The following is a 21,270-nucleotide window of genomic DNA, read 5'->3' on the forward strand; positions in this document are numbered from 1 at the left end:
TGATTTTGTGATATGAAATCCAGCATATCTATCTTGTTTGCTGTGTCATAATAAAATAATAATAATAATAATATAATGTTTACACCTTATTTTATTTTTTGGTTATTTAATATTTAATGTTTATTTTACTCAAGTGTTATTTGTCTTTACTGTGCTAATGTAGCACAAATACTATGTAAAATAATACTAGGTATTTTTGTCATTAATACTGAAATCAGAAATATATACAGAAAATCTTTATCTGGTTTGAACTGGATTATATGGCAGTGTAGACTCAGGCCCCTTGTACACTGCCATATAATAACAACAGCAACAACAACAACAAATATAGGGTTTACACCTTATTTTATTTTTTGGTTATTTAATATTTAATGTTTATTTTACTCAGGTGTTATTTGTCTTTACTGTGCTAATGTAGCACGAATCCTATGTAAAATAATGCTAGGTATTTTTGTCATTAATATTGAAATCTGAAATATATACAGAAAATCTTCACAAATCTTATATAAAATCATACTACGTGTGTTTAACATTCATTTTGAAATCAGAAATATATACAGAAAGTCTTCACAAATCTTATGTAAAATCATACTACGTGTGTTTGACATTAATTTTGAAATCAGAAATATATACAGAAAGTCTTCACAAATCTTATGTAAAATCATACTACGTGTGTTTGACATTAATTTTGAAATCTGAAATATATACAGAAAGTCTTTGAGAATCCTATGTAAAAGCATGCACTCCTTGGCAGAGAAGGCTGAAAACCTTGTGAAATTACAATTCCCATGATTCCATAGCATTGAGCCCTGGAAGTTAAAGTGGTATCCAAATGCATTAGTACTACAGTGTGGATGCATCACCAATCCAGTGCTCTAACTACTAGACCATACTGGCTTGCAATAAATATAAGTTTTATTTATTTCATGTCAAAAGCATTGTATAATAATAAAAATGTTTAAAAGCAATACTTTTGGGTTGGAAAGATTAGCCGTTTACAAGAAACGTTGCCCAGGGGATGCCCGACTGGATTTACTCAGTCTTCATGGAGGATCTTTCTGTGTCTCCCAATAAATATAAGTAACTAGCTGTGCCCGGCCACGCGTTGCTGTGGCTTATGGGAATGCTTTGTTGGCCAGGTGGAATAGCAGTGAATAGCCTTGCAGCCTCAAAAGCCTGAACTCTGGCTATACCTCAATGCCATTGTGGCTGAGGGGGTTGCTAGGAGATGAAGTGGGCGGGGCCTAAAGGGGGCAGGGCCTACCTTTCTGACCAGCAACTAGGGTTGAAAACGGCTCTTCCTCATTCTCCAATTTGGACTGTCTTTTCCAGGTTTTTTTTTTTGTTTGAAAGACCTAGATTGGATGACTATGTCTTTTGTGGCCAAATTTGGTGTCATTTGGTTCAGTGGTTTTGTTGTTTACTCCGTCCTACAAACATACATTATGTTTTTATATATATATAGATAGATTGGTTGGTTGAGAAGAACAACTCGTTATGGATATATCTGTAAATTCCTCAAATCCTTGAGGTCTTTGGTTGTAGATGTGCTGAGTTAACTTGAGTTGTTGTGCATGAGAAGTGTGTGCTCCACAAGAACCATTGTGCATGTGTGTCTATATCTTCATGTTTATTTATTTATAGCATTTATATTCCGCCCTTCTCACCCCGAAGGGGACTCAGGGCAGATCACATTACACATATAGGCAACCATTATATATCACTATATATATATAGCCTTATATATCACCTGTCACATCAGCACTTTTAATCTTGTACCCATTACTCTGGCCCGGCCCAGTTCTATTGTGTTTTAGCGTATTGTTATTCCTTGTTGTTTATACTGTTTTAATTGTTTTTAATTTGCTTTTTGTTTTGTATTGTTATATTGTGTGTTGAGGCCTTGGCCTTTGTAAGCCGCATCGAGTCCTTCGGGAGATGCTAGCGGGGTACAAATAAAGTTTAATAATAATAATAATAATAATAATAATTCAATGCCTTTTAACATAGAACAAAGACAAGACAAACATAGGCTCCGAGCGGGCCTTGAACTCATGACCTCCTGGTCAGAGTGATTCATTGCAGCTGGCTACATCTGGCTTGCTCTCCAGCCTGCGCCACAGCCCAGGCTGTTGATGTATGGTGATGATCATGAAATTGACCCTTTCCAACATAGTAATAGGTCCATGTTATCATAAATTTCGATGCTCATCTCCTTACCCAATCTTTTTCCTCTCCTGTTTTGCCTGTGTGTGATTGTTTTACCGTTTTGTTTACAGTGCCGAAAAACCCTATACATACATATCTATTTCTTCAGGCATGCATACAGTTGTAGCAATGGATTTAATGCTCTTGTCGGCCTTCGGCAAAGAAACAAACGTAGCATCCTGTTTGATTTTATATCTTCACTTCTGCAGCTTGGGCTGCTCTTGAGATTGTGTTTCCTCGTGGAAATCCAGTCTTCATTCAAAAGGCTGCAGAGATATATGCATCTCATAAGTCTCCCAGCATTTGAATATGCTCACATCCTGCGTGGTTTTGGATCCATCACAATATTTAAACACTCCGGAATAAAACGGCTACTTATTTAATGCATTGGCATTTTTTGTATCCATTTTTTATTTCCTTCTCGAACAGAATTGTGATTTAGGACGTTGCCGCCAATGCCATGCCAATGAGCGATTGTGGAGGAAACCCCGCACCCCCCCTTTTTTTTTTCTAAAATTGCTTTAAACCATCCTAAATATTGTGATTTGTCGAAGTAATGAACGCTCTGGGGACGGCACTTGAGAATGCAATAGCGTATATTTACGGCGAGGGTTGTAGCCTCTATCTCGCACAATTATTCCTCTATGAATCTCGCGCAGTTAAAATATATCATTACGGAGAAATGGTGGGTTTACAAACACCGACGAAGATTACGGCTATAAAAGGTCTTCCAGATTGCGCAACGCGGATCTTTAAATATGAATTCACGGATCCCGGTGCTTATGTACGGGAAGCACAAGAGGGCATAATTTCCACTAATCTGTTCCATTTGCTTTAAAAATATACTCACACTAGCTTTGCCCGGCCACGCGTTGCTGTGGCTTATGCTTTCAGAGTGTTGCTCTTTATTTACTGTCCTGATTTTAGAGATTATATTGTTCTGTATTATTATTAATCGCTTTGAATGCGATCTCCTGCTTCTTGGCAGAATGGGGTTGGACTGGATGGCCCATGAGGGCTCTTCCAACTCTACTATTCTATGATTCTATGATTCTATATCACAGTAATTATTACATATTATATTTATAATGTTATATTATCTGCTTAGAACTGGATTATATGAGGCCCCTTCTTCACAGCTATATAAAATGCACACTGAAGTGGATTATAGGGCAGTGTGGAGTCCAGATAATCCAGTGCAAAGCAGATAATATAAGATTATAAATGGGTTATATAGCTGTGTGGAAGGGCCTTGAGTCTACACTGCCATATAATCCAGTGCAAATTAGATAATCTGTGGAACAGGCCGAGGCCTAAGTCTGTCTGTCCCCTGGGCTGAGTTGGTTGCTAGGAGACCAAGTGGGCAGAGATTAGTCCTCTAACTGGCAGCAATTGGATAAAAACAATTATTGCTCTCCCTCTAATTAGGACTTTATTTTTCTTTTCTTTTTGTTGTATCAACAAAAAGGCGTGGATGATGGGTTGTGTTGTCAAATTTCGAGGTTGGGGGGCCTGTAGTTTTGTTGTTTTGTTGGTCGCCGTGATGCCATCACTCTTTTATATATATAGATGTACAGTGTTCCCTCACTTATCGGTCCATATCCGTCATTGGCTGGGTTCAGTACTCTCTGGATGCAGGTGAACTACAACTCCCAAAATCAAGGCCCATTCCCACAAACCCCTGCAGTATGTTCAGTTGGTCTTGAGACTTCTCTGTGCGAAATGTGGTCCCAGTCCATTGTTGGTGGGGGTCACTGTTTCTCTGGATGCAGGTGAACTATAACTCCCTTTTCAACAAACGTGCCCAATATGTTCTATTGGTTATGGGGGCTCTGTGTGCCAAGTTTGGTCCTGGTCCTGGTCCATCATCGGTGGGGTTCAATTGCAGGTGAACTATAAATCCCAGTACCTACTACTCCCAAAAGTCCAGGCCAATTCCCTTCCAAACCCACCAGTATTCAAATCTGGGCATATTGGGTATGCATGACAAGTTTGGTCCAGACCCATCATTGTTTGGGTTCATAGCGTTCTGGGTGTAGGTGAACTACAACTCCTATAAATTCCCCAGTTGGAGTCACAGTGCTCTGACTTGATGCAGGGTGAACTACAACTTCCGCCATGTGGAGTCAGTCCTCCAAACTCCTCCAGTAAGTTTAGTTGCTTCTCAGTTCTGTTCTGTTTGTTATGGAGACAGATTTGAAAGGGAAGGGCAGTAGGCGGAGTCATGCAAATTTCACACCAACGGAGAACCCTGGGATGGCTGCCTGTGGTGGAAGAAAATGCAAAATCTAGGATGAAATTGTCCCCAAACGAAAACATTCCTTGGGTGGTGGGCTGTAGTGTTTGGGAAGGACATTGGAAGGGGCTGGGCTGCATGTTCATGGCGCTCGCTGTAACCTCAATGTCAGTGGGAAAGAGTGACTTGCTAGATTTTTAACCCTGGGAATTATAGCCTGTTTGTGGAGGCCGGAGGCTGTCTGTGTGAGCAAACATCCATGCCACATACGGGTTTTTGCTTTTATTTTGGATTTGGATTTGGATGATTTAGATTTGGATGATTTAGATTTGGATTTGGATGATTTAGATGATTGGGATTTGGATGATTTGGATGATTTGGATTTGGATAATTTAGATAATTTAGATGATTTGGATTTGGATGATTTAGATTATTTAGATTTGGATTTAGATTATTTAGATTTGGATTTAGATTATTTAGATTTAGATGATTTAATTTAGATTTAGATGATTTAGATTTAGATAATTTAGATTTAGATGATTTAGATTTAGATAGATTTACAATATTACTTTATGATTTATACTATTATTTTAGTGTTTATTTTTAATAATTAAATTTTTATTAATCTATATAACAATTGAGTACAACAAAAGAGTGAGAACAGTGGTTGTTGACAGAAAGTGAAGAAAAAAATATAGAAAATCTATTTCGAAAAAAAGGTGAGAAAGAAGAAGTGTGGGAGTGGGAAAAGGAGATAAAAAGGGAATTAAAAAAGGGAGAAGAGGGGGGAAAATAAAAACAACAATAAACAAAAACAATTTTTTAGTGTTTATTAAAAACCCACGAAGCAGAGAAGGAGCAAAAAGTGAACCGCAAAGTGCAATAGAAGATCTATATATATAAATGAGTAATGAAATTTTGGCCTAGGACAAAACAACACAACTAATAGACCCAGAACCTAGAAATTTGGCAGCACAACCCATCATGCATGCCTCTAGGTTCATACAACAAAATGAAAACAAAAATAAAGTCCTAATTAGAGGGAGAAGAATAATTGTTTTTATCCGATTGCTGCCAGTTAGAAGGCTAACAAACAAATCTAAAAAGCCACCGCAACGTGTGCCTGGGCACAGCTAGTATTCTGTAAAACAAACCAGCACGTTGTTGCGTACCCAAATTGAGCTCTATCTTGCAAACAGATAGTGGTTATCTTTGCTGCTGGATTGTCGTTGTTCTCCTTCTTGATCTCCTGCCGGTAACGCCTCCGTTCCTCTGTGTCTCAGTCTGTTCACAGTTCTCCAGGGGAGTCTATGCCATCTTTGGATTCTATGACCAGATGTCGATGAACACCTTGACGTCGTTCTGCGGGGCGCTGCACACCTCTTTCATCACCCCCAGCTTCCCGACTGACGCCGACGTCCAGTTCGTCATCCAAATGCGGCCGGCCCTGAAAGGAGCCATCCTGAGCCTTCTCACCTATTACAACTGGGAGAAGTTTGTGTACCTATATGACACAGAAAGAGGTAAGGAGATGCCTTCCCATTTTGCTTTCATTCCGTGGAGATTGAGGTTGTTTTGATTCATTAATTATATTATTATTATATATCCGCTGCCACCAGTGTAAAGATGATCTTATTTAAACGCTGCCACCAATTATTAAAGATGTTTATAATGTGGCCACCAGATGTTAAGGGGATTATCAACTTTTGCCACCACTATGGGAAGATGTAGCCACTAGCTACTTAGAGAGGAGACTTTTTAAATCTTGGTTTTTCTTGCTTTTTCTTGTTTGCTTTTGATGGTAATATATATGACAGAAGCTTAGATGGTAGAAAGAACAATAACACGTTTATTCAGGCACCAAGCTTAGTGGTTACAGTAACTTTCTCTTTAGAGGCACTTGGATTAACAGTTGCAAAGCTATATTGAGGTGTTTCAAACTTCTTAAAACGCCACTTCCTTCTCTACTGCTTTAACTGCAGTCACCTTGTGAATTACAATCACAGACTATCTGTTCCTTATCTGGAAACGGACTACCTTAAAATAAGTCACCAAACTTATTTTAAACTGACTCAAATAAGCACTTGAGTCTCCTTGATCCCATCAACTGAGGATCGGTCTTCCCTGTACCTCATCAGGGCACAGACTAACTGCTGCTTTTTCAAACCTGCACTTCTCCACCAAAATGACAGTTGGCTCCGCCCACTTCTCCATGGCAACCAACTCTTGAGTGCAGAGTAACTGAAATATTGACCCTTTTAAAACACAATTAAACATGGCATCTGTAAAAATTTTAAAAAACACACTTTGTTACACATTCCCTCCTGATGCTTGTTTGCTATGAAACGGAAATTGATTTTTTTATCAATTTTCTTTATGTTGTAATATTCTTCTTTAATGGGTTTACTTACTATTTAAAGTATTGATCTTAGCATGTGGAATGCATTGCAATCAGGAGTGGAATTAGTAATGTAACTGATAAGGGGGAAATTACCTGGTCTGTACGTAAGGAAAAGGCAATTTAATGTGACTTGATAGCTGTTTACAAAAATGGATGAATTCGAGATATTATCTGTTCAGAGGCGGTCCCACCAGTTTGTTTCCCTTCCGACCCAAACTTACTCGGCGCAACACCCACAACCCTTCCTTCCTCAGCCTGAGGGTGTGATGGTAACACATCTGGATGTACCCTGGGTAACGTCTCTGTAGACGGCCAATTCTCTCACACCAGAAGCAACTTGCAATATGTTATCAAGTTGGGTGAGCTCCCGTCCGTCAGCTCTAGCTTGCGGGGACATGAGAGAAGCCTCCCAGCAGGGTGGTAACACATCTGGATGTACCCTGGGTAACGTCTTTGTAGACAGCCAATTCTCTCACACCAGAAACAACTTGCAGTATGTTCTCAAGTTGGGTGAGCTCTCGTCCATCAGCTCTAGCTTGCGGGGACATGAGAGAAGCCTCCCAACAGGTTGGTAACACATCTGGATGTACCCTGGGTAACGTCTTTGTAGACAGCCAATTCTCTCACACCAGAAACAACTTGCAGTATGTTCTCAAGTTGGGTGAGCTCTCGTCCATCAGCTCTAGCTTGCGGGGACATGAGAGAAGCCTTCCAACAGGTTGGTAACACAACTGGGTGTCCCCTGGGCAACGTCTCTGTAGATGGCCAATTCTCTCACACCAGAAGCAACTTGCAATATGTTCTCAAGTTGGGTGAGCTCCCGTCCGTCAGCTCTAGCTTGCGGGGACATGAGAGAAGCCTCCCAGCAGGGTGGTAACACATCTGGATGTCCCCTGGGTAACGTCTCTGTAGACAGCCAATTCTCTCACACCAGAAGCAACTTGCAATATGTTCTCGAGTTGGGCGAGCTCCCGTCCGTCAGCTCTAGCTTGCGGGGACATGAGAGAAGCCTTCCAACAGGTTGGTAACACAACTGGGTGTCCCCTGGGCAACGTCTCTGTAGACGGCTAATTCTCTCACACCAGAAACAACTTGCAGTACGTTCTCAAGTTGGGTGAGCTCCCGTCCGTCAGCTCTAGCTTGCGGGGACATGAGAGAAGCCTCCCAGCAGGGTGGTAACACATCTGGATGTCCCCTGGGCAACGTCTCTGTAGACGGCCAATTCTCTCACACCAGAAGCAACTTGCAATATGTTCTCAAGTTGGGTGAGCTCCCGTCCGTCAGCTCTAGCTTGCGGGGACATGAGAGAAGCCTCCCAGCAGGGTGGTAACACATCTGGATGTCCCCTGGGCAACGTCTCTGTAGATGGCCAATTCTCTCACACCAGAAGCAACTTGCAGTACATTCTCAAGTTGGGTGAGCTCCCATCCGTCAGCTCTAGCTTGCGGGGACATGAGAGAAGTCTCCCAGCAGGATGGTAACACATCTGGTTGTCCCCTGGGCAACGTCTTTGTAGACGGCCAATTCTCTCACACCAGAAACAACTTGCAATATGTTCTCAAGTTGGGTGAGCTCCTGTCCGTCAGCTCTAGCTTGCGGGGACATGACAGAAGCCTTCCAACAGGTTGGTAACACAACTGGGTGTCCCCTGGGCAACGTCTCTGTAGATGGCCAATTCTCTCACACCAGAAGCGACTTGGAGTATGTTCCCAAGTTGTTCTGACACAATTAAAAATTAGTGTACTGAGACTTCTGGGAATTGCAGTATAAGACAGTTGGGGATGACAAGTTGTCTCTCCTATAGCTGTGCAAAAGTGCTGTGTATTGTAAGAAATTCAGTCTAAGGTGCCAGCTCCAAATCCATCAAGAAATAATGGTTCATTTTATCCATATAATCTTGGTATATTTCCCCCCGAAAAGGGAACAAATCTGCTCTTGGATGGCTCTTCTTGACAATATGGCTGGGGACAGCAAAGCAGAAAGAGCTGAAATGTGGCATTAGCCATGATTGCTTTCCTTCATTGCCAGGAGTAGACAGACCACAATGGGAGGCATTTCGCTTGGGATCCCACTCGGTTTGGAGAACGGCTCCTTGCTTAAATGCAGCACGAAAAATGAACTACGGCAACCTTCTCGTTGTCGCTCTTTGAGGGCGGCTAAGTCAGTGTTTATCCTGAGCAATGATGGGGATCTTTGTGTCACTTGCGCAATCCTTTTCCATTCGAGAAAAATAACCCTACGTTCCTTGCTCTGCTGCTTAGAATGCAATCCCACAAAAAAATACTACAAGCAGATGCCGTACAGTAAAAAGCATTCAGCACAAATCAAAACTGTCTCCCGATTGTACGATGCCTTGAACATAAATTAGTTTTATCTACTTACAACACTGCCGTGCTAGTTTGGAATATCAGAATGCAAAGATATCTTGCGGCGCCTTAGAGACGAACAGTGGCTGTCTGAATGTTGTTGGAGCACAACTCCCATCAGCCTTGAGTTTACTTACTTAGGTGATCCCTCGTAGTCCTCCAAGTGTAGTGTCTTGGCAGTGGATGCGTAGGTGGCTGTGGAGACCTATTCTTGACCTACAAGTTCTTCCACATCAGAGGTCCCCAAACTACGTCCCATTGGCCGGATGCGGCCCTCCAAGGTCATTGACCTGGCCCCTGTCCTAAACTTTAGACTTTGGGTTGACCTAAGTCTACCTGGTCTTTGGAGGTCTCTTTGCTTACTTATGGTCTTATGAGATTGTCTAGATGGTCTTTGAAGGTCTCTTTGCTTAGCTACGGCCTTATGAGAACATCTAGATGGCTTTTGGAGGCCATCTCTTGAAAAGGAGTTGAGTGCTTTAGAGTAAGATTGTGATAGAGTTTGATATCATATGTGATAGAGTGTTAAGTGTAAAACATTGATTAACATTTCAGAGGGGAATTGTTGGATTATGGTCGTATGTATATGAAATGTAAATCAAGTGTTTTCTGCTGTTTTGCAAGAGTGTGTGTTTCAGTAATGAAACAGTTAACAGCAGGCTAGTTTTGACTGACAGCCTGCTATGACCTATCAGGCATGATTTCTGGCCTTGGAGGTCGGGAACTTCCTTCGGACTGAGGAATGTGTTTTCTTATCTCTGTGAGGGTGTTGAGCTGAGCTTGCCGAAGCTGAGAGGTAAAGAAGAATGCCAGCTCAGAGCGATGGCTTTTGCTATGCTTTGTAAATATGTTTGTAGATATTGAAATAAATGTTTGGACTTCAGACTACAGATGTGTTTGAGTCTGACATTGAACAGAGGAATTGGTGTGGCAGACGATTGCAACCAGTTCATCAGGGTGCTGGAGAAGATGATTGATGGTTTGGAGAACCCCACCCAGCACTCACCCTGACCCCCACGCTGACACTTTCCTTACCTATGGTCTTATGAAACCATTTAGATGGTCTTTGAGGGTCCCTTTCGTTATCTATGGTCTTCTGATGGCCTTATGAGATCATCTAGATGGCTTTTGGAGGTCACTTTCCTTACCTATAGTCCTATGAGATCATCTAGATGGCCTTTGAGGGTCCCTTTCCTTATCTATGGTCTTCTGATGGCCTTATGAGATCATTTAGATGGTCTTTGAGGTCCCTTTCCTTATCTATGGTCTTCTGATGGTTTTATGAGACCATCTAGATGGCCTTTGGAGGTATCTTTGCTTACTTATGGTCTTGAGATCATCTAGATCAGGGGTCCCCAAACTAAGGCCCATAGGCCAGATGCGGCCCTCCACGGTCATTGACCTGGCCTCTGACATAAACTTTAGACTTAGGGTTGACCCAAGTCTGAAATGACTTGAAGGCACCCAACAAGAACAATCCTAATTTTGGACTATTTCAATATTTGGACTATTGGCCCTCCACTTAAAAAGTTTGAGGGCCACTGTTCCACAGTGAGGACATCAGTTTACAAATGGTTAGCGTTGGCTTGATGCACCTTCCTCTTGGCACATTTCTCCCTTTCACCCTCCATTTGTGCCTCTTCGAATTCCACAGCACTCTTGGTCGCAGCTGACCTCCAGTTAGAGCACTCAAGGGCCAGGGCTTCCTAGTTCTCGATATTTATTATAACAGGGTTGGAAGGACAATGGCTTCAAACACTCTCTGCTTCATTCAGAGAAATGCTGCGCTCGCAGAGCTCGGGCAGTGTTGTATTTCAGCATCAATGTTGACTTTTATGGAGAGGTGGCTTCCAAGGGAGTGGAAAGGATCAACATTTTCTAATGTTAGTTAATGATGAACAGTACTAGATACTGAAGTCCAGCCACATCTGGAGCCACAGTTGGCCACCTTGACCTAGCAAAATGACGTAGTAGACATTTTATATAAGACCTGTATTTAAAAAGGCACATCTCACTTGCGGTGCTCCAGGAAGTAAACAAATAATAATGCCAGCACAAAGGGAAATGCCACTGAATAACCGCACTACAAAGTAAATAAAGATAATGCCAAGGCTTTTGTGTAAATAAATACTACCACTCCAGAGTCAGAACCACACGCTGTTTTAAGCAGACTCTCGTTTTAATATATTCTATTAAAATATTAATCAGTCCATAAATATGCATGATTAAGCTACGCTTTCAGGATAGGGGGGGGCTTGATTTGATTTTCGTACTTATGTGTGGATATGTAAATAATTTAAGCGAAGGATACTTTGTTCACTGTAAAGTTTGGATTGTATTTCCAGAACATTTTAAGCAGCGAACTCTCATGCATCTCAAATGAGGTGATGGGCTCAGAGACATGGCAATGCCTCTTTCACGGAACTACACGTTGGTGTAACTCTTGTTGTTGGATCACTTGGTTGCTGTGTGTTTTCTGGGCTGTATGGCCATATTCCAGAAGCATTCTCTCCTGACTTTTTGCCCACATCTATGTCAGGCATCCTCAGTGGTTGTGAAAGCGTCAACTGCGTTGCCAAAGGCTTTCATGGCCGGAATCACTGAGTTGCTGTGAGTTTTCCGGGCTGTATTGCCAAGTTCCAGAAGCATTCTCTCCTGACATTTTTCCCACATCTATGTCACGCATCCTCAGTGGTTGTGAGAGCGTCAACTGCATTGCCGAAGGCTTTCATGGCCGAAATCACTGAGTTGCTGTAAATTTTCCGGGCTGTATCGCCAAGTTCCAGAAGCATTCTCTCCTGATGTTTCTCCCACATCTATGTCACGCATCCTCAGAGTTTGTGAAAGCATCAACTGCATTGTCAAAGGCTTTCATGGCCAGAATCACTGAATTGCTGTGCATTTTTCTGGATTGTATGACCACGTTCCAGAAGCATTCTCTCCTGACGTTTTGCCCACATCTATGGAAGGCATCCTCAGAGAGCTTCAGTGCTAATCAATGTTGCCAATTCATGCAGACAAGAGTTTTTTCTCCTATCAGGACTCTCCAAAGATATATAAACCCCACTTGCCTAGTTTCCAACCAACCTAACATCCTCCGAGGATGCCTGTGGGTGAAACGTCAGGAGAGAATGCTTCTGGAACATGGCCAGACAGCCTGGAAAACTCACAGCAACCCAATATGCTATCTACAAGTGCATGCCTGGGAAAGAATGGGAGCTACCATTTAAACTTTGGTAATTATTTTATAATCGCCACATGTGTCCACTTCTGTATTTTTTCCCCTCTCTTGTTAATGATACTTCAGAATCTGCAAGTCTTCTTTACTGTCTGTTGCATCTTGGCCAAGTCCAACCGTATTGTCCGCACTCAGCCCCTCGCTCTGATTCTCATAGTATTAGCTGGTGAGTCAGCAGGGCTATAAATGGGGGAAATGGATATGTTTAGCTTGATGACATTATGCAGAGGTGACACGAATAGCTATCTTTAAATATCTGGAGGGACGTCGTGTAGAAGATGGAGATGGCTTGTATTCTGCGACTCCAGAGATGGGAACATAGCCCAGTGGATTAAAATGACATATTTTAATATATTAGGAAGAAAGGTTTTACTGTAAGAGTTGTTCAAAAGTAGAACAGATTGCCCTGGAGGGTGGTGGACACTCCGTCTTCATGGGTATGTTTTAGGAGTGCTGTGATTGTGTGTTTTGGTTTGCATCAAATGCCCCTTATGGTCCAACCCAACTCTAAGGACCTGATTTTTTTTTTGTCTCAGGAGCAACCAGAGTTGCTTCTGGAGTGAGAGAATTGGCCGTCTGCAAGGACGTTGCCCAGGGGACGTTGCCGCATATTTTGATGTTTTTACCATCCTTGTGGGAGGCTGGAGCTGATAGAGGGAGCTCATCCACGCTCTCCCCGGGTGGGATTCGAACCTGGCAGCTTTCAGGTCAGCAACCCAATCTTCAAGTCACTAGGCTTTTATCCCCTAGGCCACCGGAGGCTCCTAAGGACCTGATCACATTAAGCGATAGTCCATTTCTGGGCTTGTTTGCATACGGGTCTCATCAAATGTCCCCTAATTGTCGTCATCAGCCCACTGGAAACTCTGTGCAAAAGATGGCAGAAATGGAATATTTGGATACAGGTTTCATGTCTGATCTATATATATAAAAATGTAATGTATGTTTGTAGGACTGATAAACAACAAAACCACTGAACCAAAACACACCAAATTTGGCTACAATACACCAATACATCCAAGGTATGTCCTTCACTCAACCCCCCACCAATGGAGCTTTCACTATTTATTTATTTACTATTATTTATTTACCATATTTATACACCGCCTTTCTCTACCCCGAGGGTAGACTCCATCTGAACATTAGGAAGAACTTCATGACCTTAAGAAGAGCTGCTCAACAATGGAGCTTTCGCTATTTATTTACTATTTTTATTTACCTTATTTATACCCGCCTTTCTCTATCCCAAGGGTAGACTCCATCTGAGCATTAAGAACTTCATGACCATAAGAAGAGCTCCTCCACAATGGAGCTTTCGCTATTTATTTATTTATTATTATTTATACCCCGCCTTTCTCTATCCCAAGGGTAGACTCCATCTGAACATTAGGAAGAACTTCATGACCATAAGAAGAGCTCCTCAACAATGGAGCTTTCACTATTTATTTACTATTATTTATTTACCTTATTTATACCCCGCCTTTCTCTATCCCAAGGGCAGACTCCATCTGAACATTAGGAAGAACTTCATGACCTTAAGAAGAGCTCCTCAACAATGGAGCTTTCACTATTTATTTACTATTATTTATTTACCTTATTTATTCACTGCCTTTCTCCACCTTGCGGGGACTCAAGGTGGCTATTTACCTCATCTTGAAAAGGCCTGGCAAGCTGTCAGTTCTCCAACATTGTCCCAGAAGCGACCTTCCAGGTTGTCCTCCACATTTGGATTCGTCTTGTGATATCTCAGGGACCTTTGACCCATGACCCCGCAGCCATCATAGATCAAACTGAAGAGGATATGGATTTTTTCCCATCTCAGCAAGATTCTGTTCCATTCCAGATGTCCCCTGTTGACATTTTCGTGCCAAAGCCAATTACGGACGTCCTTGAAACAGAGCCTGTTTCCCCGGAAAGTGTTGTGTTTGATAGGAAGTCCTTTCTCAAAACACATCGCTCCCATAAGGAGTTTCTGAGATGAAGTGCGAGATTAGCGGAGAGAGACGATTGTAATTAAACCGTTTCCCTTGGGAAGTTTTGGGGAGGCAGGCATGTTGAAACAGTTACTTTCTCTGAGAACAATTGGGGAGTTAAACACCTGTTGGAGGGAAGCTCTTGAACTTCCATAAAAGTTCTGCACTGAGCTCTCCCTATCATGATGTCAACGTGACTAATCAAAGAAGAACATCGTCCCTTGTTTCCGAGCTCCTAAGCGGCCCTTCGGTGCGCTTACTCACGAGTAGACCGAGAGTTGCGTTTTCACTCCTGTTCAAGTTTGGACTGCGTTTCAGATCCACCACGAATTACCTTGCCTAGCCTCGAATCCTTGTCTGGACTTTACTTCAAGAATCTCCTGGTGAATCCTTGCTCTTTCCCCACTCAAACTTCCAAAGAGTTTGAGTGTGTTTCGGTTATTGGATTGTAGACTTTGGACTCTAATACTGGACATATAACTTCATTTATTTGGACTATTTTTGATCTTTCCTATAAGAACAATTGCTTGACTATATACTCTGCATACTTTTGTTTTATTCTTTTATTGCATTAATAAAGATATTAGATTGTTTATTGACCTCCGTGTTGGTTTCCAGTGCTCACGCAGTCTAGGGGTGTTACACGTCTTTTCCTTCAAGCTCTGGCACAAAAAGGGAAACAAACTTTGCTTTAGTGGGGAATCGATGTTCCTGGAGACTTCTAGACATAGCACTGTGAAAATTTTGAGTCCATTCCTACTAAAAAAAGGGGAGTTCTGAGAACGAGGATACATATTTAGCCCTCCTGTGAGACTGCCATTCATTACCACTATAAAATAGTCCCCATGAAACCGTTCTCTGACTTTGTCCTCTTCTTTCCCCATTCAAAGAAAAACGGCATGGAGATGAATTCTTAAAGCTTGTGCATATAAACATTGCTGCCGTTGCTTTTTTCTCCCCGTATATCAAGGCAAAGGAGGGCAGATGAAACTGCAGGTGCTTCATTTAGTATTGCCTACTGTAGGACTTCCTACTCGAAAGGCAGAAGAGACAGAGGCTGATTAATTCCACCGGTTGTTCTATTATTTAGATGCCCAAAGCAATATATTGTACAAAAAATGATGGGAACTGAAAAGCACACGAGGCAGTAATCATGGCAGGAGTCCCGATTGACTTCAGGAGAGCTACTTGCATACTCAGATGTGAAGAAAAGGACTTTAAAAGCTCTTCATCTGCATGCTTGGCTTTATTTAATTTTCAAAAGCACGGCGTGATTGACCTGCTCACTCATCCCCAGGTCTACATGGAGCCCACCATGCTGCGAATGGCATTCAGAAGCAAATCATTCAAAATAAAAGGGAATATAATGCTTGATGCTGGGATGGGCGGCAAAAAGGGATTTCCAGAGGAATCCACACATGTCTTGATGATTATATATTCATCCAGTGAATCTGTAGCCAGAATCATGTTGGGCCATTAGGTAAAGGTTTTCCCCTGACATTAAGTCTAGTCGTGTCCAACTCTGGGGAGAGAAGTGATAAGGGATGTGTGGGATTCCCATTCTCTTGAGAATCCGTCTTCTTGGCCTTCAGAGGATGAGGAGTTGCCCCACAATATGAGATTAGAACAAAATAAAGACAAATTAGAAGGTCAGAAAGACTTCACGAGAAACCTTTCTTGAAACCCAGGTGCCCAAGGCGTGATGTCATGGCTTCATGGTCGGGTTTGGGCTTAAATTGAGTGGTAATTTCTTGGAGTCTTTAGAGCAGGCAAAGAAGTGAAAACATCAAGTTCAGGTTTAGCTCTCAAGTTTACTTTTGTTCCTGGAATGCCTTTGCTTTGGAAAAGTTCCTGTTTCCATGCTTAATGATGTAGGCCTACGTTCTCGACTTCATGGACTTCATGTACCTTCCTTTTTTGGACTATTGAATTGGCATTGAATAGCTTCATCTCCTGGCTTCTTCCTGGTTTCAAAGGGGTAAAGGAAAATATACATTACAGTCTTTGGTTGTCTTAAGTCCAAGGAGCTTTGCAGCTGAGAAGCTTTTCCAGGTCCCTCTTTCCCAATGGCTGTGAATGCCGGAGCAATCTTCAGCCTCAGTCCAAATGGCCTATGTTTGAAGACACAGTCTTCCTCTGATGCCAAAGAACTGATTTGAAGGCGCTTGAGACTCCTCAACGTCGTCCAGGTTGGCCCTGAACATGAAACATAAGTCTCAAGGGTAAGAACCTCAGAATTGGTGCTGAGAGGTAACTTAATCAAGGGCTTTTAGAGCCAAGTCTCTCTCTCACGTCCATCTGGTAGAAAGCTTGATGGTGGAATGAAAAAAGAAACACTGAACCAACTCTTCCCTGCAGACTTACCCTGGATCAACCATCCAGTGTAGATGAGGCCTGGGAATTTCAGGGACTGAACCCATGGCTTTCTGCATGGAAAGCCGATGTTCTACCACTGTGGCACAGATCTCTTTCACTCTCTGCCTTCTCTCTCTTTTCATGTCGGAACTGTTTTACGGAAACTTCTCCCTTTAGAAGGAGAAAAAAGGCACCGTCAGCTGCACACAGACTTCACCTTCCTGACATTAAACCGTGTGACTTAGATCAAAGGTGCCTTTGAGTCCTTGCACTGAGCAAGGGCACGATGCGCTCCTCCCGCTGTTCCTTTCTGATATCGGCTTCTCCAAACCCGCACAACGAAATTGACTTCTTTCCCTTACCTGTTTAATTATCCTTGTCATGTTTTCTGGGAAAGCATTAATTCCCTTAGTGGAGCATAATGATGACTCAGAGGCTTTATAAGGAAAGAGGAGGAGGAAGAGAAGACGGGAGGGGGAGGAAAGGCATAAAACATGACAAACTTTGCTCATCTGGAGGATGAAATGATCTCGTTTTGAATTAATTTTAAAGCAATTTGTATAGCGTTTCCCACTTACAAAGATGGATTTCGTTTGGCATTCCAATGAGACATTTAAAATCTTACTCATTTCCCCAACCCGTCGCGCACATATTTTTTGCTTCTGGTAACGTCACAGCTCAATCGCGTTGCAAAAAGCGCACTCGGATAAATAGGCAATACTGTCTTCCTGGCAAAATTATGCCCATCAAGTGATGATGGATTGGACTGTATTGTCAGTGGATTTGGGTCTTGGAACAGAACCTGGACCGTAGCAGTAGCAGCAGTCAAACAGTTGCCACGCTTGCTGGAGGATTCTGGGAAATGTAGTCCCAAAAACTAACTCCTCCTCCAGTTCCAATAGTTCAAAGATGGGAAAAAGCATATATTTATTTTGTTGCCCAATGTTGTTGCCCATTTCTGTCCTATATTGGACTTTTTACTGGCATATGGCGACTGTTAATCATTTTATTATTGTGTCTTAATGACTATGTTTTGTTTAAATTGTTTTTATTATGATGCTTTTTTAAACTATGTTTTGTTTAAATTCTTTTTATTATGATGCTTTTTGTATAACGGATGACCTTCTGATGTTAAATGTAATTGATTGGACTTGCTCCCCATGTGAGCCGCTCCGAGTCCCCGTAGGCGGAGATGGAGGCGGCATACAAAAATAAAGTTATTATTATTATTATTATTATTATTATTATTATTATTATTATTATTATTATTATTTTATTATGACACAGCTAACAAGATAAATATGCTGGATTTCATTTCACAAAATCACAAGTCGAACACTTCCCAAGTGTCTAGGACTGTGTGATGTATTTTCAGATGATGCATGCAGATCCCAGTAGGGTGGCCTTTTGCAGTTGGCAGATCGTGATTTTGTCCTGATGTCTTGCTCCTGGGCTGCAGGGGTCAGGCCTTCTCTCTCCTTCTTCAGGGTCCCATTTGTGAGCCAGAGCCAGGTCTTCTCCTTGTCAGCTTTTCCTTCAATTCTGTCAAGGAACTTTCCATGCAATGTTTTGTTGTGCCAGCTGTCAGCTCTAGTTTGTAGTGCAGTTTTCTTGTACTGATTCTTTGTCTGCTATGCTTTGAGGAGTTTCTGATTTTTGACTTCAATCAAAGCATTATTATTATTATTATTATTATTATTATTATTATTTTGATTTATTTGCAGTATTTATATTCTGCCCTTCTCACCCCGAAGGGGACTCAGGGAGGATCACAATGCACAAATACATGGAAAGCATTCAATGCCATTAGACATACGACGTATATAGACAGACACAGAAGCAATTTAACATTTCCAGCTTCCGGCTTCATGAGGGTATGTTCGATTCCAGCCACAGGGGGAGCTGCCGCTTTATTAACCACTTGTGACACCGAGTCCTTGATGGAGTACTTCCTCATTCCTTTCCACACACTGCTGGAATTTTTTATGGTGTATATTAGTTAAATTAGCCTCTCCACATAAAGTGGTACCTAGTTTTCTACTCGACAAGACACAACTGTCTTTCGAGCTGCATAGGTCAGCAGTGAGCTAGGCTATTAATGGTGGCTATTAATGGTTGGGAGCTCAATCTGACCTGGACTGGCTTTGAACTCATGATCTCTCGGTCAGTAGTGATTTATTGCAGCTGGCTACTAACCAGCTACGCCACAGCCCGGTCTTACAGTATACTTTCTGGAGCCCCCGGTGGCACAGTGATTTAATCCTTTTGCCAGTAGGACTGGTGACTTGAAGGTTGCTGGTTCAAATCCAACCCGGGGAGAGTGCAGATGAGCTCCCTTTGTCAGCTCCAGCTCCATGCGGGGACATGAGAGAAGCCTCTCACAAGGATGGTCAAAACATCAAAACGTCCAGACAATGTCCCCTGGGCAACGTCCTTGCAGACAGCCAATTTTCCCACACTGGAAGCGACTTGCAGTTTCTCAAGTCACTCCTGATATGAATTTTGTAAATTCTGAAAGCAATGGAGGGGACGATTTAAGAAACTACAGAAGGGTATAAATAGATTTAACTTAATGTCTTTCACGGGAAGCGAAATTGTGGTAGTCGTTCCCCCGAATATATTTTCCGAGGCAGCCTGCATTCTCAATGGGGGCAAAAGGAGAGGGAGGAAGGGAAGGGGGAAAACTTATCTGCAAATTATTTTCTGAGAAGAAGCTTCTGTTCACCCCGACTGTGAACCAGTCCAATTACTTCCAAGAGCAGCGAAAGAAACCCAAATCCAGTTGCATTAACCTGGAGGCCTGATCAAGGCTGCCTATCAAAACAGATCTGAGGATAATTGGGATGAGCCAAAGCCATCAGGATAGAAATAGAGATAGAGATGACTGAGGAAAAGTGAATATAGTAGGCTTTTCGTTGCCAATTCCCCATTCCCATCTGACAGCTCCCAAAGCAACACCTACAAGGCCATATGTGCCTCGAATTGTGCCTATGCATCTCCACCTTGGAATGAATGCAGTTTGACACCACTTTAACTGCCATGGCTTGATAATCCACAGCCATGGGATCTATAGTTCTACAAGGTCTAATAGGATCTAGGTCTTAATCTTTTAGGGAGCATCTCCACTGTGGAATGAATGCTGTTTGACACCACTTTAACTGCTACGTCTCGATGAAATGCAACCACGGGATCTATAGTTCTACAAGGTCTAATACCCTGTTTCCCCGAAAATAAGACATCCCCGAAAAATAAGACCTAGTAGAAGTTTTGCTGAATTGCTAAATATAAGGCCTCCCCCGAAAGTAAGACCTAGCAACGTTTTTGTTTGAAAGCATGCCCAGCACCTACCAAACAGAACACCAGAGCATGCAGGATTGGTAAATGTACATACTAGTTGTACATGGAAATAATGGTAGTAACAAGAAATTCTTGATAGGATTCACAGTTTGTCTGGTTATGCTGGTTTGTGATGACAACTACTGTACAGTATATAATAAATGTTCTTTTTTTTTTGTTCAACAATAAATGTGAATTCTTCTTCATGGAAAAATAAGACAGCCCCTGAAAATAAGACCTAGCACATCTTTGGGAGCAAAAATTAATATAAGACACTGTCTTATTTTCGGGGAAACACGGTAGGATCTAGACTTTAATCTTTTCGGGAGCATTTCCACTAAGGAATGAATGCAGTTTGACACCACTTTAACTGCTATGGCTCGATGATAGGCAGCCACGGGATCTATAGTTCTACAAGGTCTAATAGGATCTGGGCCTTAATCTTTTGGAGAGCATCTCCACTGTGGAATGAATGCAGTTTGACACCACTTTAACTGCAGTTTGACACCACTTTAAATGGTTCAATGATAGGCAGTCACGGGGTCTATAGTTTTACAAGGTCTAATAGGATCTGGCAAAATATAATAATAAATAAACACAGATGTCTATTCTAAACAATATCTGAAAAATATGCACCACGATAAAGGTTCAAAGCATAGAACACAATACGTGGAATGAATGCAGTCTGACACCACTTTAACTGCCATAGCTTGATAATACGCAGCCATGGGATTTATAGTTCTACAAAGTCTTTAGCCATCTCTGCCAATATTCCGTGAGCCATTTATGTATTATGCATGACGGTTTCTACTTTCGACAATTTCTACAATATCCGTCCACCAAAAAATTAAAAATAATTACGAAAATAACATAGCTACTACTAGAAACATGTTGTAAGCATCTCCACCTGTCCATAGCACGGCCCAGGAGCCGGAATAGTAACTAATGAAAACATAAACTCCAGCTCTGTTTCCTTAGCCTCCGGAGAGAGCATTTTTTTGTATTGGAGTCATAAATTTCGTCGAGTTTAGCGACCAAGACTGCATCTCCGGCCCTGGGATAAAAGAGATGTTCTCTTGGGAAGTTTAAAGGAGTCTGCACACTCGTTGTAACAGGTTACGAATCCCGACGAAGCTTGGCAACTCCGATGTCACAAA

At 42.0% G+C, this 21,270-nt stretch overlaps 1 protein-coding gene across 6 annotated transcripts in view; it reads left to right on the top strand.

The window, feature by feature from the left end:
• The window catches only part of gria3 (glutamate ionotropic receptor AMPA type subunit 3), a 202,819-nt gene that overhangs the window by 59,455 nt on the left and 122,094 nt on the right, over positions 1-21,270 (top strand). For all 6 annotated transcript variants that reach the window (XR_010001064.1, XM_062963941.1, XM_062963940.1 and 3 more), the window contains exon 3: positions 5,728-5,967. Coding sequence is in view for 5 of the 6 variants with exons in the window: in XM_062963941.1 (XP_062820011.1) it covers positions 5,728-5,967 (240 nt within the window). In the remaining variant the exon portion in view is untranslated. The remainder of the gene's footprint in view (positions 1-5,727; positions 5,968-21,270) is intronic.

This window comes from Anolis carolinensis, unplaced genomic scaffold (assembly GCF_035594765.1).
Source record: "Anolis carolinensis isolate JA03-04 unplaced genomic scaffold, rAnoCar3.1.pri scaffold_12, whole genome shotgun sequence".
In the NCBI taxonomy this organism is placed as follows: domain Eukaryota; kingdom Metazoa; phylum Chordata; class Lepidosauria; order Squamata; family Dactyloidae; genus Anolis; species Anolis carolinensis.